Source organism: Nicotiana sylvestris, chromosome 4 (genome assembly GCF_000393655.2).
Source record: "Nicotiana sylvestris chromosome 4, ASM39365v2, whole genome shotgun sequence".
NCBI lineage: Eukaryota > Viridiplantae > Streptophyta > Magnoliopsida > Solanales > Solanaceae > Nicotiana > Nicotiana sylvestris.
This window is the reverse complement of record NC_091060.1, coordinates 103,655,455-103,673,504: the sequence shown is the minus strand read 5'-3', so window position 1 is coordinate 103,673,504 and position 18,050 is coordinate 103,655,455. Positions and strand designations below refer to the sequence as shown.

The window sequence follows — 18,050 nt, the reverse complement described above, 5'->3', positions numbered from 1 at the left end:
GTTCATAGGTGAACACGATAGCGGCAAGGTGACTGAACTTGAATCACATGACTTGTCTCTTTATGAAACTACGGACCAGATAGCTTCCGCTGTAAACACTCAAATAATTTTGGATGAGAGTCACTCTGATGATAAGGGATAAGTTTCAATTAATACTAATACACCATCCGAATCGAGTGAATTTGATATTGCTAGTCCCAGTGGGAGTAACTTACCAATTATAGATCAATTTATCAATCTCAACCTCGACGAACGAGTTGTCAACATATTTTCCGTCGTCTATTTGAGATTGAATGGGAAGCATTTATGGCTACTCCACACGGCGAAGAAGAGCCACGAAATGTAAGTTAGGCTCTTACATGCCCCCCAAAAGATAAATGGCTAAAAGCAATTGAAGATGAGATGGAGTTAATGAATTTAAACCAAGTGTGGGAATTGGTTGATCTACCTATGGGCCGTAAAGCAATTGGGAACAAGTGGGTTCTTAAAATCAAACGTAAGGCTGATGGTAGTATCGAAAGATATAAAGCTCGCCTAGTAGCTAAAGGGTATACACAGTAGGAAGGAATCGATTATGAAGAAACTTTTTCACATGTTGTGAGGTTTACTTCAATAAGGATAATTTTGTCAATAGTGGCTAATTTGAATCTTGAATTGCATCAAATGGATGTAAAAACTGCATTTCTTAATGGAGAACTAGAAGAGGAAATCTATATGAAACAACCTCTAGGTTTTGTAAAAAAAAGGCGAAGAGCATAAAGTATGTCACCCTCGTAGGTCAATTTATGGCCTTAAGAAATCTTCTAGATGCTGGTATTTACGTTTTCATAATGTGATCATATCATATGATTTCACTATGGTCCACGAAGATCATTGTGTGTATATTAAAAGATCCAAAGATAAGTTTGTAATCTTATCATTGTATGTAGACGACATACTTATAGCTGCAAGTGACATCGAGTATGTAAAAGAGATAAAAGAATGATTATCTTCTACTTTAGAGATTAAGGATATGGGTTAAGCATCATATGTTCTTGGAGTTAAGATTTCAAGAGAGCGTTCAAAGAGATTGTTGTCTCTTTACCGAGAGCCTTACATTAAGAAAGTTCTTGAACGTTTTAATAAAAGATTGCAAACCCATAAACACTCCTATTTCTAGAGGTGAAGCTTTAAGCCGGAGGATGTGCCCTCAGAATCCACAAGAGAAAGAACAAATGAGAAAGATTCCTTATGCCAATGCAATCGGTTATCGAATGTATGCTATGATGTGTACTAGACTCGATATCTGTGTTGTTGGATTAGTTAGCAGATATCAATCTGACCCAGGACAACAACATTGGAAAACAGTTAAAAGAATACTGAGATATCTTAAAGGCAAAATCGATTATTTCTTATGTTACCAAGGAACTGATCTGCAACTCAAAGGCTACACTGATACTGATTGGGGAGGACATTTAGATGAGAGAAAATCCACCTCTGGATACACATTCTTGCTTAACAATGGCGTTGTATCATGGAGTAGCAAGAAACAATTATGCATAGCCCTATCTATAATGGAAGCTGAATTTGTAGCACTTTCAGCAGCTGTGCAAGAAACTGTTTGGCTTAAACATTTTCTGGTCCATTTGGGTGTGTATAACAATACCGTTGAACCAGTAACCATCAATTGTGATAGTCAAGCTGCAATAGCCTACACAAAGGATCCTAAGTTACATCATGGGAAGACGAAACATATTGATATTAAGTATAATTTTGTTAAAGACATGGTTGTAAATAAAGAAGTGAGCATGAAATATATCTCTACGCACCACATGGTAGCAGATCCATTAACGAAACCTACAACATGTGATGCTTATGAAAGCCATGTGAAGTCATTGGGTTTGCGTAGATGCTAGTGTATTTATATTTTTAAATTTTTTCCAAACATGTTCATGTAAAACTACATTATTAAAGTTAATGTTAGTGATGCCTATTTAGTTATTCTTGTTGGTCCATATACATATAATATTTTTTTTATGTTAGAGTACATTATTTTTAAGGATAAAAGTATGTCGGACAGAAAAACTGATTTGCTTATTCACATAGGAAATCGCCTCGTTGTGACGTGACTAATAGAGATAAGACAATTATAAACTTATTATTATCATAAGCGATAATAATAGAGAGCTTGATGTTTATAATATGAATGTCATTTTGAATTTATAGTTAATCATGTGTGATTATATTTAACAGTATGTCTTAATTCCAAACGTGAGTTATGATAGATTGTTAAAATAAAGAGTAGATTTATGAACTCAAAGTTAGACATGAGTTGTCTGAACTATCATCTGCACAGTATTGTATTTGTAAAAGACACATGCTCTATAGGAAAGGAGTCAATACTGTGATACGTGATTCATGCCACGTATGTATAAAATGACCTATAAGGCCGATACAAGTTTTAATTTCTGCTTGCTATCGTATGAAGTCCTGAAAATTATTAGTAATTTTCACTTCGTACCCTCATGACTCTGACCAGTTTCTTAAGATTTAGTTTGGTGTTTGCTATCTTAGAGTGTTGCCAAAAGATCATGTTTGATTCGGTCTGGAGGAATATCTCTAGAAAAGCATATCAGATTGAGACTGAGAAATTCATGAGATGAGGAAGATCATTGAGTATTATCACATTAATTATGTTCATTGATCGATCCATTATGTTTGTTCATTGGACAAGAGCATAATGATGAACTCAAATTAAGACAATAGAGATTGTGGGATATGAATGTGATATATGGTCTAGGGTACTGCATACTATTATCTACTCCAAATTCCATTAAATCGAGAAGCTATATATTCCTAACAGATGTATAGCGGTGAAGCTCTCGAAGTATGCACCGGTCACACGGTCTAGTCGTTATGTATGAAAGTTACTGAATATGAGTGAGAGTTGACCCACTGTGTGCGAGGGGGAGATGAAAGAAATTAGACTTGGGCCACCCATATGGGCCAACCCAGTCCATTTTTAATAAGTAAATATATTTGTATATGTATAATATCTAATTATTATTAAAATAAAAGAAGAGACACAACGGTTAGGACTCGTTGTGTCGTATCTGTTCAATAAAATGATAAGTATGCGCGAGAATTCTGGTATCAAATTCTCTCCTCCTTCACCAGAAAAAAAAAACTCTTTCTTGTCCCACAAAATTTTAAAAAGTTCCAGTGAAGATCTTGTGAAGATTTCTTTTGCGAAACACTTGGAACGAATCTCTGTAATAAGGTACGATCATAGACTGTGAACTTTATAGTTTAATCCGTGTATTAACATATGTGAACTATTTGACTAGTGTAACAAATACAATGATCCTGTAAATTATGTGTTTGGTTTAAATCTTCAAATACTAAAAATGATAAATGATGAAAAAAGAAAAGGATTGTCAAATAAAAGTTGTATGGTAGTGCTAATCAAGACGGCGTAGAAGGTACTCAACTTCGACAAGTTTTGTCAAAGGCATTATCCATTCATCATATAAGCGCGAAACCAGTGATGGATCAACCTTGTACTTTGCTTCTTTGGTGTTATCATCAATATTTAGGGTCACTTGTTGCCCAAACACAAATGCTTTCTTTGCAACTCTCTTTTTTACCACCTCTTCAACTGCTTCAAATGTCAATAGCTTCATTAGAGCATCCCTATCCTGCAATAACAAAGATATATGTTATTATTTCTTAAAACAAACTTTGAGAACATGCTTTTGTTCGATATAATTCATAATACTATAACACTATGCATATATAGCTATAGATTCTCAGCTACAGAATGAGGATTGTACCTAGTATCTAGCTATAGCCGCGGGCAAACATTAAAATTCCATGGCTATTTACAATTGTGTAAAGTTTCTTGGTTTAGCAACACAAAACTTCCATATATAGCAATTGGTATTAGTCCGTAGTCAAAATTGTAAAGTCTGTAGCAAACTTTTAGCTATTTCATTTCTTGCTTTGCCATACTAGGAAAAAAAGTCAATGTGGCTAAAGTGCTAAGCCACGAAAATTTTCATGTTTGGCTAAAATATATTTCATTAGTGTATATGCATAATATTGTACTATCAATTATCAATTGTAACTCTTTGGAGAAATCTATAATGTGTGTGCAGAAAAAAATGTGTTTTGGAAATCTTCAGAAACACTATAGAACAACTTCTGCAAGAAACAGTCTTTCTAAAAGTATACCTTTTACAAAAGCTTCTTCAGAAAAAACTTAAAAGAGACATTTTCGGCAAAGATTTCTAAAAAAATCTCCACAAAATAAAATTCACTCTGCAATCCAACCATCCAGGGTGGAATAAAAGGGTTTAGAGAAGACATGGAAACCGTAAACAGTTGTATGTGAGACATACCTTAGCAAGAATAAGTGGTTTATATTGATCAGTACAATCCCTGAATTTAACCTCAGCAACAAATTTCCCATAATGAATCCTTCTAGAGAGTGCCTTCAACGAAAAGATATTTTCACTTCAGCTTATAAGCATCGTAATTCAAGTCAGCCACTCACATAACAAGCTGGATTATTAGAGAGATATTATATCTTAAGAAAAACAAAATATATAAAGTTCATACGATCATTATTTAGATTACATCTTAAAATAGATCAAAGTATTAAACTGGATACACAGGAATGAAATTTACGAGATGAAAATGTAATGTAAGACGTAATTTATAACAGAGGAAATTGATGACCTATTAGGATCAAAATACGGTCGATATTTCTCTCTCTAGGTCAAAAATAGTCCAGATTTAAGAAGTAGATTTTTCTTAAATAGTTAAAAGTAAACAATATAATATATATCATGTAAATATTATAATTTGGGGTTAGAAATTGGAACGTATAAGAATAGTAGTTAAGCCTAAAAACACTTCCCAGCTTGTTAACATGACTAGAGTTCAACTAAAGTTGATTTTTGCTTTTTTTTTTTTGGTTACAAATTGAAATATAAAAAAGAGCCATATAATAAAATAAAGAAGAAGAAAAAAAGTGATGAAGGAAGCTGAAGCTTATGTAAAGGCAGTCTAAGAGTTAGGGAGGAAGTGTCAGCTCGTGTTATTTAATTAAAGCAGATTAGGCTTTCTTAAGAAATGATAATTTAAATAATGGGTTGCTCATGTGTCTTCAACTACGCTTATGTAAAGGCAGTCTAAGAGTTAGGCTTTCGTGTTTAAAACTAAGTTCAAAAATTGAGCTGGATATATAAATTTATCTAGTGGTCTAGAAATGTTGAAAGGAATATAGTTGAATCAAATTTTTTTGTCCATTCGGGTGTTTGCAGTAAATTAAATCACACTAGTTTACTATTGGTAGATTGAGGTAAAAAGTCGCACATGTCATGTGTTTATTGATGTACACGAAATGCCAGTACATTCATTTTCAATGCGCAAATAATCAGTATTAATGTACAAGTTGAGTTACCTGCAATAACTGAATATCACAGGAAGCAGTAGTTGCAAAGTTTTCTTCATCGTCAGCCTGATCAGTACAAAATAGTGGAAGCAACTGCTTTTTATAAACATCCAATATCTTCTCATTTACGTTCACACATTCTGCTGCAGGATGCAAAACCTATAACTCAAATTAGTGACAATATGATAGATAATTTAAATTCAGGTCAAGAGGACAGCTTATAATTAATTAAAAATACATTTGTCTGATAAATACTTACTGGTGTGCATTTGCTAGGTGGTATGATTGAGGCAGGCAACTTATCTGGGAAGAAAGGATTTTCCTCTGCTGATAGGTATCTACCAACCTGAATAATATAATAATATATTCACCAGCCAAATATTTTTTATAAAAAAAAAACATACATTTTTCAATAATATAACTTCTGTCGTATCAAGCATACCCATAATCTTTCTTTCACATAGAATTAAGTAAGCAAGATGTAAATTAAACAAAAAGATTTTAGTTTTCAGAAATCAAATAAAAATGACTTTTTCCAGATCGAAAGCAATCCAAGATGGGCCCTTTTATTGGAACAGAGAAATTGTTTGACTCAAAAGATATTAAATTTTTTTTGAACAAATCAATCAAAGATGAAGGAGTAAATTCTAGTTAAAGATAATTAACTCTAGATCCGAGATGAATAATATGAATAGAAAAACATAGTCGAGTATGAGTATTAGCCGTGATTATGGCCAGATTTAATAGCATAAAGAAATATGCATTAAGTAACATTAAGTGGTAATAAAATGTAAATAAAGGAAAAAGATTCACTCAATCTTGAGTGAGACGGATCTTCTTTCATTTGATAAAGACGAATGATAGACAAATACAAGAACCTTAGGACTCTTTTTGGATCCGAAGAAGGTATGAGATCACAGATCCTCTAGAGAGGTGAGAGGTGTGTTTACATATTTTCTACAGAGAGGGAGAGGGAGAGAGCTCTCCTTTTTTGGAAGTCCTCCCTGCCTATTTATAAGGGGTATCCATAGAAAATCCTAAAAAGGTACAATTAGAGGGAATATTCAGTAGAATATTCCATTTGAGGATTCCAAAGCAAACTAGTTATTTCATCGATGTCTGACTTCAGTCTTATTAGTGAACGTCCGACCTCGGCTATTGATGACTGTCCGACCTCGACTATTGATGATTGTCCGACCTCAGCCTTATTGATGACTGTCCGACCTCGGCATTATGTCTGTCCGACCTAGGCCTTATGTTTCTGCGTGCCTCGAATTTCTCTGATCTAATTTTGACCCATACAGTTAGTCCCTCCGCTTATTGAGGTCATCTTTTGGTCGAGCTCGGTGAGCGGACTTCATTAATCGTAGTTCGAGAAATTTGGATGGGGAGGTCGACTAGTGTGGATCACGGCTGAGGGTGCTGATCTTTAGGTCAAAGTGGTATCCCCGCGGGCTGAACTTTAGCAGAGTTCGATCAGGGCCAATGACTCGAGTGATGAGTCGATCGAGAAGACGGAAGAGTTGGGGAAGGCCATCGATGCTAGGATGGCGGCATCGGAGGAGGTCATTCGCGTCCTCGGATCTGGATGGGCGAGTAGGCCGAATGTGAATTCGGACGAGGTCGCCGAATGTAAATTCGGGCGAGGCTGAAGGTTGATTCGGACGAGGCCGAAGGTTGATTCGGATGAGGCCGAAAGTTGATTCGGACGAGGCCGAAGGTTGATTTGGACGAGGCCGTGTCGATTCGGATGAGGCAGTGTCGATTCGGACGAGGCCGAGTGTTGATTCGGTCGAGGCCGAAGGTTGACTCGATCGAGGCCGAATGTTGATTCGGACGAGGCCGTGTTGATTCGGACGAGGCCGAAGGTTGACTCGGACGAGGCCGAATGTTGACTCGGACGAGGGCGAATATTGATTCGGATGAGGCCGAATTCTTCTTTTGGTGATGGCCCTTGGTCATAGGGGTGTTATTTCGAGTTGGTCGAAATGTTAAGCCGTCGTGGTTCGAACGAGGTCGAATGTTGATTCGGACGAGGCCAAATTCTTTTTTTTGGCGATGGCCCTTGGCCGTAGGGGTGTTATTTCGAGCTGGTCGAAATGTTAACCCGTCGTGGTTCGGACGAGGCGAAGGTTGACTCGGTCGAGGCCGAATGTTGACTCGGACGAGGCCGAATGTTGACTCGAACGAGGCCGAATATTGACTTGGACGAGGATAGATGTTGATTCGGACGAGGCCAAATTCTTCTTTTTAGCAATGGCCCTTGGCCGTAGGGGTGTTATTTCGAGCTGGTCGAAATGTTAACCCGTCGTGGTTCGAACGAGATCGACCTCTTCTTTTTTAGTGATGGCCCTTGGCCGTAGGGGTGTTATTTCGAGCTGGTCGAAATGTTAACCCGTCGTGGTTCGAACGAGGTTGACCTCTTCTTTTTTGGCGATGGCTCTTGGCCGTACGGGGTCGACCTCCTCCTTTTTGGCGATGGCTCTTGGTCGTAAGGGTCGACCTCCTCTTTTTTGGCGATGGCTCTTGGCCATAGGGGTCGACCTCTTCTTTTTTGGCGATGGCCCTTGGCCGTAGGGGTCGACCTCTTCTTTTTTGGCGATTGCTCTTGGCCATACGGGATCGACCTCCTCTTTTTTGGCGATGCCTCTTGGCCGTAGGGGTCGACCTCCTTTTTTTTGGAGATGACTCTTGGCCGTAGGGGTCGACCTTTTCTTTTTTGGCGATGGCCCTTGGCCGTAGGGGTTGACCTCTTCTTTTTTGGCGATGGCTCTTGGCCGTACGGGATCGACCTCCTCTTTTTTGGCGATGACTCTTGGCCGTAGGGGTCGACCTCTTCTTTTTTGACGATGGCCCTTGGCCGTAGGGGTCGACCTCTTCTTTTTTGGCAATGGCTCTTGGTCGTACGGGTTCGACCTCCTCTTTTTGGGCGATGGCTCTTGGTCGTAGGGGTCGACCTCCTATTTTTTGACGATGTCTCTTGGTCGTAGGGGTCGACCTCTTCTTTTTTAGCGATGGCCCTTGGCCTTAAAGGGTGTTCCCCGGGGGAGTCTCAGTTTTGCTTAGCTTCTACATTTCTTGGGTGAGTCCCAATTTGCTTAATTTTGCTTGCATTGGAGAGTACGATGCGTTTCTCAGGTGACTGACCGTACTTTTATTCCACTTGGAGAAATAGTTAGTTAAAACAAAATAAAAGCATTTGTTACCTCAGTTTGATCACGTTACCTTCTCTGGTTATGCTTTCGGTGGCCGCTACCAATTTGGCAAGGCCGCCTATTTCGATGTTTTATGCTCGGAGTATCTGGTTGAGTTGATACTCGTCAAACTCGGGCAGTAGCTTATGAATTCCTGCATGATATTTTCGTAGCCTTTGTTCTTTTATTTGGAAAGTCTCTGTGACTTGGTTGACGACGGGTTGTGAGTCATATCGGAGGATGATTCGCCGTGCTCCATACTTGAGAGCTAGTTTCAGTCCTTGTAAATGTCAAAGCAAAAAGTGAAGTTGGCATGGCAAAGCACACGAAAGCCTGTAAGGACGCCACTATGCAGAACCACACCTCTCAACCGTGGTTATTTATCTGCCAAATGTAATGTTTGGCCACTGTAAAGAAGGAATAAACTAAAATTTGTAAGGAAGATATCAATTGTTAAGGACACTAGTGGAGTGCACTTAATAGAAAAAAAGTGAAACGTGGAAAGCATTAATTAAATGATAGAAATGTGTGTTGTTGTTAAGCTTTGTTCCATTGACGTTTGACAGGTTGTCCTTTCTCATCATCAAGAAATGTGATCTTCTAACTTATTGCTTTTCGTTTTACCCTTTACTGTAACATGAGGATAACATAAAAGAGCAAAGATGAATACAACTTTCAGCTCATGATCATGCTTATCGAATGAGGCCATATTGATGATCATTAATCAGCAACAAAAGTCTTCAACTTCTATAATAACTTCTTACGGGGAGCATATATAAAATTGTCCTACTACCTTTATTATTGTTTTTCTGTTTTCTGCAGCCTATTGAATGTAGTAGTCTTCTTTAAATAAAGAAGAAAAAGAAAAAGAAAATCAAATGATGACCCTTTAATTAGCTGCCTCTCATTTGCACAAGCACCAAATACAAAAACTATTTGGTGTATCAAATTTGTTTGGCTTCCCTGAAGACGCTCCACAGTTGGAATTGAATTTTAGATCTAAAGGAAACTAAAATTTTAACTAAAAAATTCCCACATACGGCGCCAAATTGTTTGACTCAAAAGATATTAAAACCTTTTTTAACAAATCAATCAAAGATGAAAGGGTAAATCTTAGTTAAAGATAATTAACTCTAGATATGAGATGAATAATATGAATAGAAAAACATAGCTGAGTATGAGTATTAACCGTGATTATGACCAGATTTAATAGCATAACGAAAGATGCATTAAGTGGCAATAAAATTTAAATAAAGAAAAAGATTTACCCAATCTTGAGTGAGACGGATCTTCTTTCATTTGATAAAGACGAATGATAGACAAATACAAGAACCTTAGGACCCTTTTTGGATCCGAAGAAGGTATGGGATCACTGATCCTCCAGGGAGGTGTGTTTACATATTTTCTAGAGAGAGGGAGAGAGCCCTCCTTTTTTGGAAGTCCTCCCTTCCTATTTATAAGGGGTATCCATATAAAATCCTAAAAAAGTACAATTAGAGGAAATATTAGAATATTCCCTTTGAGGATTCCAAAGTAAACTAGTTATTTCATCGATGTCCGACCTCAGTCTTATTAAGGACTGTCCGACCTCGGCTATTGATGACTGTCCGACCTCAGTCTTATGGTTGTCCGACCTCGGCCTGTCCGACCTCGGCCTTATGACTCCGCGTACCGAATTTCTCTGATCTAATTTTGACCCGTACAGAAATGATATTCAGCTTCTATTACTGAAGGTTTTACATGTAATAAAGATATTCTCTAAGTTTCACTTCAAAAACTAATCCAAAATCTTCAAAATTAACCTTTCAGATTACCCACAAAAAAAAAAACCATAATCAAGCGTGCCACACAAAAGAATAAATTGAAAAAATGAATTTGTTACGTACTATTTATGGAGTGAATATTATATTTGGAGTCACATGATTACCTTTTCTTGTTGCACAGAATATAATAGTAGGAAAGTTATAGTTCTAAAATAAGAGGGATATTCGTTACAAAATTTAAGAAGTTTGAAAACTTTACTTTAAGGACGTCAATATTATTTTGACATGGACTAAAAGAGAAATAAGAATAGTACCACTATTAGAAATTCGGCAAAAATCGATCACGGTCGACCGACCAATTTGGTCGGTTTTTCAATATATTTTAATTTTTAATATTTTTTTACAAAACTGACCAACTTTGATCGGTTTTTTTTATGCAAAAATGCGAGAAACTATTTTTAAATCCCGTAAAATTTATTTTTCAAGTAATCGACGAACTTTGGTAAGTGAACGCATGATTTAGACGCACATCAAAGAGTTTAAATTTATTGTGATAAAACTTACGTAATATTTGAGTGGAGAGAGGTAAATCAACGCTACGGTAACTATTATCAGAGTTTTTTGACCATGTACTTGCCTAACCACCCAGATTTCTTAGTTATCCAAAAATAAAGAAAAGAAGAACAAATATAGAAGGGAAGGTAGAAAAAAACTTACAGCCAACGCAATAAATATAGCAACTACTAACAAAATAGAGCAAAGTAAATACAAGACCAATAAATTCCGAAGATCAAGGAAACCTACCATAATACGACAACACCATTAGGTGTTTGAAGTAAAACTATTTTATTATAACTCTCTCTCTCACCTATTTCAATTACAAACACAAAAGTATATTTCCATATTTATTTTAACAGCAAATTTTATTTAGATATGAATTAAACAAATCAAATCATAAATAACTAATATTTTCTACTACGATTTTAAATTAGTTTTCTAACCGTGTTTATTTGGTTTTTTCTTTTTCCCATAGGGTCGTTTGCTTTTTTTCTTTTTCTTTTTCCCCGACGAGTAAAAAGATTGGAATTCTAATAAAGTAATTATAATAGAAAAATTAAATGATAGTGTGATTATTCAGTGAATATACTTTTATTAATAGATATTTGATATTAGGACAAAAAATGAATATAAATATGTTAAACTTTTATTTCCAAATAACCTTATCTTCCTTATGAAAGAAAAGCTATGGAGTCGTGTGGTTTTATTATTTTATCTTGGGATTGCTAATTTCAAGATTGTTATCCCACATAACATAGAGTGTGATATAAAATAACACCACAATTGTAGCATAAACAATATTATTTCCAAAATAAAAAATTGAACCAAATATGAGAGAAATAATCCTATAATTTTTCCTGGGATTATAGTCTGTTATTCCACCAACCAAACAACCCCTTAAAATTCTAAGAAACAACTACTACAACATCTAAATCAGAACAACCATGTATATATGTATGATAGAAGAAGAGAAAGGGATGAAATAAGTACCTTAGAATGAAGAGCTTCTGTTTCTTGAAACAAGTAGTGGAACAATGACCCTGAAATATTCCAAGAAGAAGAAGAAGCTTCTTTGTACAAGGTGGGAGTTATTGGGTATTTGATTCTCTCTATAAGATTGAAAATGATGGTGTCTTCTTGTCTAATTAAACTATCCCTTATTGAATCAAGACTCAGTTTATTATTATCCGATGCCATTATTAATAGGCAAATATTCAGAAGGAGAATTCTTGTGGTGGTTTGATAGGCAGGGGACTTTAAGAAGGCAAAAGGAGAATGAAACAACGTTATCAGCTTTGGTTGGTTAAGTTTGAGCTATACATTCACGAGGTTTTTTTTTTTTTTTTTTTTTATGTTTTTAGTCCCTATGTTTTTTATTAATTAAGGTTATGGTCCTACTACTATACGTTACATAAAATTTTAACTTCTTTTTATATGAACGAACTAAATCTGACGTAGGGTATTTAATTACAACGAATTGGCAAACTTTGCTTCCCTGGTGGAACCAGATAAGCTCGTAATTGTGGAGATATTTAGAACTCATCTAAATGGTGGCTTCTCAAATAAATATTTGCATACCAATGGAAGATTACGATATTCTCTTTATTCCACTTTATATAATACTATTATTATTTTATAGAATTAATTTATTTTTTTAATATAAGTTTTTGATACGTCATATAAATATTTTTAAATACAAAAAGTTGTAATGTGTAATATTTTAATGTAGTATGTTATTATCTAATTTTATTTCTAAAAATAAGAAATTCATATCCAAATTGGGATTTAAAAGGCCGAATGTTTGATCCTCCTAGTTTGAACCTCTTCATCCTTGTTGAAAATGAAGAGAGTATGTCATGATTTTGTAAAAGCTAAATTAGATTTTAGTTATAATTGAAGGGCTAAAATTGCAAATTGTCATGACTTTCAACTATAATAGAGTCATGGGAATGTCCGTTTGCGTCAGAAATGTCATGCGGCGCACTTTAGCTGTTTAGGGTGCACGGTTTGCTTATTGCAGGTATCTAAAGTTGAATAAAGGACATTAGAATTCGTATTGCAACAACAATTAACTTAACTTTGTTTAACATAAGATCTACTAAAAAAATATTTATTTCAATTGAGAATAATATTAACATGAAGCTTAATACCTAAGGAACTTTGTGTAAAATAAGAATTTAACGTCACGCGTAAAGGGTGTTGTAGTGGGGATCCACACAACATTGTCCTTTGTGTTGTCAAGTTTTTCACTAAAGTCCACCCAATCAAATTTCTTTTTCCTGCTCGATGATTTAAAGAAAAGAATTGATCACATTCACAACTAGCTTTCTCGTTTTGTACTTTGCTTTAAGAAATTAAACAGGGTCCGTGATTGGATGTTTTTTATTTAGCTATAGATATTAAAATATGAGTACAAATTGATTTGAAATATATATATATATATATATATATATATATATATATATATATAGATTATATTTCTCCCTATGTCCCAATTTATATGCTATAATCAGATCATATTTCTCCCTCTATCCTGATTTATATAATACTCTTTTCTCTTAGGTAAGTCCCTACAAAAATGATATATTTCTATGTTTAATAGTAACTTTTATATTTTCTACTATAATTTCTATAATTTATTTCAAACTACAAGTTTCAAAAATCTTTATTTTTTTCTTAAACTATGTACTCAATCAAACATTCGGGTAAAGGATGATAGTCATTTTTCTCATCAGTCTTTGTGTTGAAAATTGAATTTTCCTCCAAAATTTAAACTATAGAAAATCCTCCTTCAACATCAAGAACTAGCACTTGGCCAACAATTAAGTGGTGGACGTAAAAGGGTGAAAATAGCACGGGCTAGCCAGTTATCAGATCGGTAATTGAAAAATAGTTGGTGTTTGCAAAGTTATTAAAAAATAATCACTATTTTGCTGCAACACCGAAAGTTCTAGCATAATATACTGGAGATTGGTGCACTCGTGTATGAACTTCCAACATATTATGCTAGAAATCCAACACACGAAAAGTTCAAGCATAATATACTGGAGATTGGAACACTTGTGTATGAACTTCCAGCATATTATGTTGGACCATTAATATACTGGAACTCCAGTGTATTATGCTGGAATATTTTTCGGATTTTGAACAATGTTGTTGTTCAGATTTATCTTTACATGAAAAGTGGCTAAATTTTGATTACTTTTGAAACTGTCACTATTTTTCAATTACCACTTATAAATCTAGCTATGTTTTAGTTTTGGAATTTTTACCTTCTACAACAAAGGTAAACACCTTATTTATTTTAAATAAATACCATTTTAAAAATTATATTCTATAGATACCTTTTAATGTTTATAGCAAAATATCTAATTTTGTTTACCTCCTACCCCAAGCCACTAAATACGTTATTTTTTATTTTTCTCTCTTCTTTTTCAGATTAATTTTCTCTCACATAATTATCGTATTTCACATAAACATCTCACTCCACATTCTTTCTCTCTCTACTTTGATACATGCCATTCTCTTCCCCCATTCCCTGAAAATACAATGCACAATCTCAAAATTCTTCTCCCCACATCACCTACCATTAGTCACAAACGGTGCTTTTAACCTATTTCTCTTCTCGTATTTCTCTATGTTTTCATAGTGATAGTGAAGGGATGATAACAATTGGAGTAATATATATTTGGGAAAAATACACATCTTCCTGAATCTGCTTTGTGTTTTGATCACGCCCAACTATGCCTTATAAAAAGGACCCTGCGGACGTTGCAAATATAACCTGAGTATTCTGCCCAGAGTCGAATCCACAGAGAGTTAACCTATCAATCACTATCTTTAGACCCACTAAACTCTTGAGAACCAATTTCCCCAAACGTTTGAATCACAGTTGATGGTGTCTTTAATAACTAAAATTGCAAGTAAATAAACAGATGTAAACTAAGGATGCTAAGGTTGTAAACAATAATGAGAAAACGCTAAGGTAATGACTTCTCCTATTGATGGAATCCCTTCTGTTTATGCTTCATACAAATTGACCAACACCTCTCTATCAATCATGAACACTCATCTTACCATAAATCTCTCCCGAGTAATCACAGTAATATACTCAATGCACTCTCCCGAGATACACTAGCTAGCTCCAATTAACACGGTTCACTTTAGATTGCACTCAAGGCTTTGTTATCCCTAATCCCGCCTATAAACCCGCAGTTATAGATCCTTCTTATACTTTGGGAGTGGTGTTATTCAACAATAACCTAAATATGCACTCTCTCCCGAGTTATGCACACTAAATAGGCACAACTAATTGAAGATCCTATCAATTAACTGTAATATGCACAAAGTTGAACAAATAAAGATTGAGACTAGCAATTTGTATTCACATAAACAAGAAGTTCATCCCCCAATAGGTTCCATCAAAACCTTAGACAAAGGATTTAGCTACTCATAACTATGGGTAAACAAACTAAAACAATATTCATCATAAAACTTGCAAGAAAAATCAAAGAAAAGAAGAAAGATGTTTTGGGTGATCTCTCACAATTGTTTTTCCTTGCCAAAAAAATACTCTCCAAATCAATACATGCCTCTCTTGGGCGAAGTCTAGTGTTTAAAATAGGGTTTTGGGCTAAAAATTCCATGTTTGCACTTTAGTCCCTGAAGTTCTCCGCCTTCACCGCGGTTCTGCCGCGGTCGCGGTCAAACCGCAGCCAAACATGCTCTCTGATTCTCACTTTGTCTACAGCCATCTTCTACCGTGGTTCTGCTGCGGTCGCGGTGGAACCGCGGCAGTCCTCTTTCAGTTTTGACTTGAGCTGCTTCGCGTGGTTTACTTGACGGAATTTTACAATCGGCCTCTTTTTCTCCATATTTGATCCCAAAAGTACTCCATAGCCTTCTCTGGTCATATATAACCTGCAAAGCATGAAAAAAACTAATAAGAGCATTTTGTTATCACTTTTATCATCCAAACTATACAAGAAGGTGGTTATTTAGGGCCTAATTATAGTTAAATTCACCTATTATCAACACCCCACACTTAAACCTTTGCTCGTCCTCGAGCAAGTTAAACCACACTTCTAGGCCTAATCGTTCAATGCATTACCCAATTTTTTATTTTTTTTTATGCCACACCCGCCATTATGAAGGAACAACCTAAGCAGTGCAACAGTCACGCCTCAGATGAAGACTCTAACACCATGACGCACTCATGCTCACTCTAGTTACTCTAACAGAGGTGAAAACTTATTTTTTCTTCCTGAGTCACATGCCCTCACATCATAATTCTGAGAGAAGTTCCACACACATAAAATTCAAGCAACAAGGAACCAAAGATAGGAAGAATTCACTCACTCCCAGCAAAGAACATTCACATGCCACACAGACACACCATAAGCTTGCCCCTAGTGTAGTACTCTACTAATCGAGCTATTCAGTCAAAGATCAAGAGGTCTTTATTTGGTTGTAATGTAGGCTAAGGGACGGGTAGGATATATTTGGATATAGTGACTAACCTCCCTAAGCACTTTTAATATACACTTCCTTTTATTTCAATTTCCATGCTCAGCCCACTCGTTCTTCCACATTTTAGTTCATAGGTGACCCCCACTTTTCTTTAGGTGCAACTGTTTTTTTTTTCTTCTTTTTTTTTCTTTCTTTTTGTTTTGTTTTCTTCATTCTTTTATTTTTCTTCTTCTTTCTTTTACAAATCCATTGCACCATTCAAGTATTTCTTTCCTGATTCCCCTTTTTTCCTACTTCCTTACCATCCCACACTTTGACTTTTGTATGTTCTTTAGTAATTCAAGTGCTTCTAGGAGGTACAGGTTCAAACAGTCAAACTATTCAAACACAGGGATATAGATCATTATAGGGTTATCAAAGAACAAGCTTCAGGCTCAATGGGGTTAACTATGGCAATATATACAGGTGGATTCACAAATATACAGGCTACACAAAGAAATGCCTCAATCATCCCTAAAACCAAACAACTTCTATTTCGCTTTGCAAACACACAGGGCAAGTTCTAGGTATCACATGCAAGTACAGAATACAAGTAATAGCTCACACACACTTGGCATGTAACTCATTATGAATCAGTTTATCAACACACTTATACGAGCGTTCAAGCAAGACATGATGTGCAAAATTAAGGCATAGATTTACGAGTCTACAAACGAGCCTAGATGTCACTTTTGTTATTCTCAGGTGTGTACATCAAGGGTTGCATTCTAGCCTTCACCCATTTTGGTCCTAAAATTACAAACGAAAAATCTACCTAACCCGGTTCAAGAAAAATCCTTGGAAAAGAACCGTGGTCAAAAGAAAAACCAAGAAAAAATTACTACACTACCTAAAAAAGAAAAAAATAAAATAAAATAAAGAAAATACATGGACTACTTCCCTCAAGAGTACTGTCCAAGTGGTCCGTCCTCAGGAAGAGTCCTCTATATTTTTTTTTAAAAAAAATCAGACTTTGACCCTCAAGAGACCCGTCGACAAGTGTCCGTCGTTGGGCCAAGTCAGTTACTTCTAATGTGAGTACAGTCAATTATACACAACAACACCAATCAAATACTACAACATACACCATGTCTATATACACTACAATACATTACCCGAGCAAGTCTCCTACCCCACACTTAAAAATTATGGCATGTCCTTATGTCATATAAAAAATAACGAGCATAAGGGTAAGAAGACTTCATTGGGCCTCAATCAGAGTCGAAGACGGTACTGGGGTCCACATGTCAAGCTCTCCCCAAAGCACGGAACCAGGACATAAACCGGCTCTCAGTCCTGGCCTGCCGCTGAGACATGGCATCCATGCGCGTGTGTAGGCCCTCCACCGAGGTGTGAAGATCCGCAACCTCTTCCTCCATAGTACGCAACATAGATTAGGTGGACTGTGAGCTGGATAAGCCTGCCCCAGTGTGGGGGCGCCGAGAGGGTCCGGCACTGTCATAGGATCTCCTAGATAGTGCCATGGGAACCGGGTTATCATCCTCATCATCGATCTAAATGGTGGTGCACGCACTCCTGCCCACTCTGATGGCCGAAGTTTTGAAAGCTTCTTTAGGGGAAAACTCTCCA

General features: G+C 36.0%; 1 protein-coding gene across 1 annotated transcript; it reads right to left on the bottom strand.

Annotated features, from left to right (window-relative positions):
- Nucleotides 1–3,250: 3,250 nt before the first annotated feature.
- LOC104222438 (chorismate mutase 2) lies at nt 3,251–12,235 on the bottom strand. The gene is made up of 5 exons (XM_009773673.2): nt 11,943–12,235; nt 5,697–5,783; nt 5,447–5,596; nt 4,380–4,472; nt 3,251–3,677 (listed from the first exon to the last, which is right to left on the bottom strand). The coding sequence occupies exons 1-5, from the start codon at nt 12,147–12,149 to the stop codon at nt 3,441–3,443; spliced, it is 774 nt and encodes a 257-aa protein (XP_009771975.1). The 5' UTR covers nt 12,150–12,235; the 3' UTR covers nt 3,251–3,440.
- Nucleotides 12,236–18,050: the final 5,815 nt, after the last annotated feature.

What these genes read in the sequence shown, in the direction of transcription:
- LOC104222438 (XM_009773673.2), bottom strand. Translation starts at nt 12,149, where the DNA reads ATGGCATCGGATAATAATAAACTGAGTCTTGATTCAATAAGGGATAGT. An exon ending in CAGAAGCTCTTCATTCTAAG is followed by an intron (nt 5,784 to 11,942) that starts GTACTTATTTCA and finishes TATATTATTCAG; the next exon opens with GTTGGTAGATACCTATCAGC. An exon ending in CACCTAGCAAATGCACACCA is followed by an intron (nt 5,597 to 5,696) that starts GTAAGTATTTAT and finishes TTTGAGTTATAG; the next exon opens with GTTTTGCATCCTGCAGCAGA.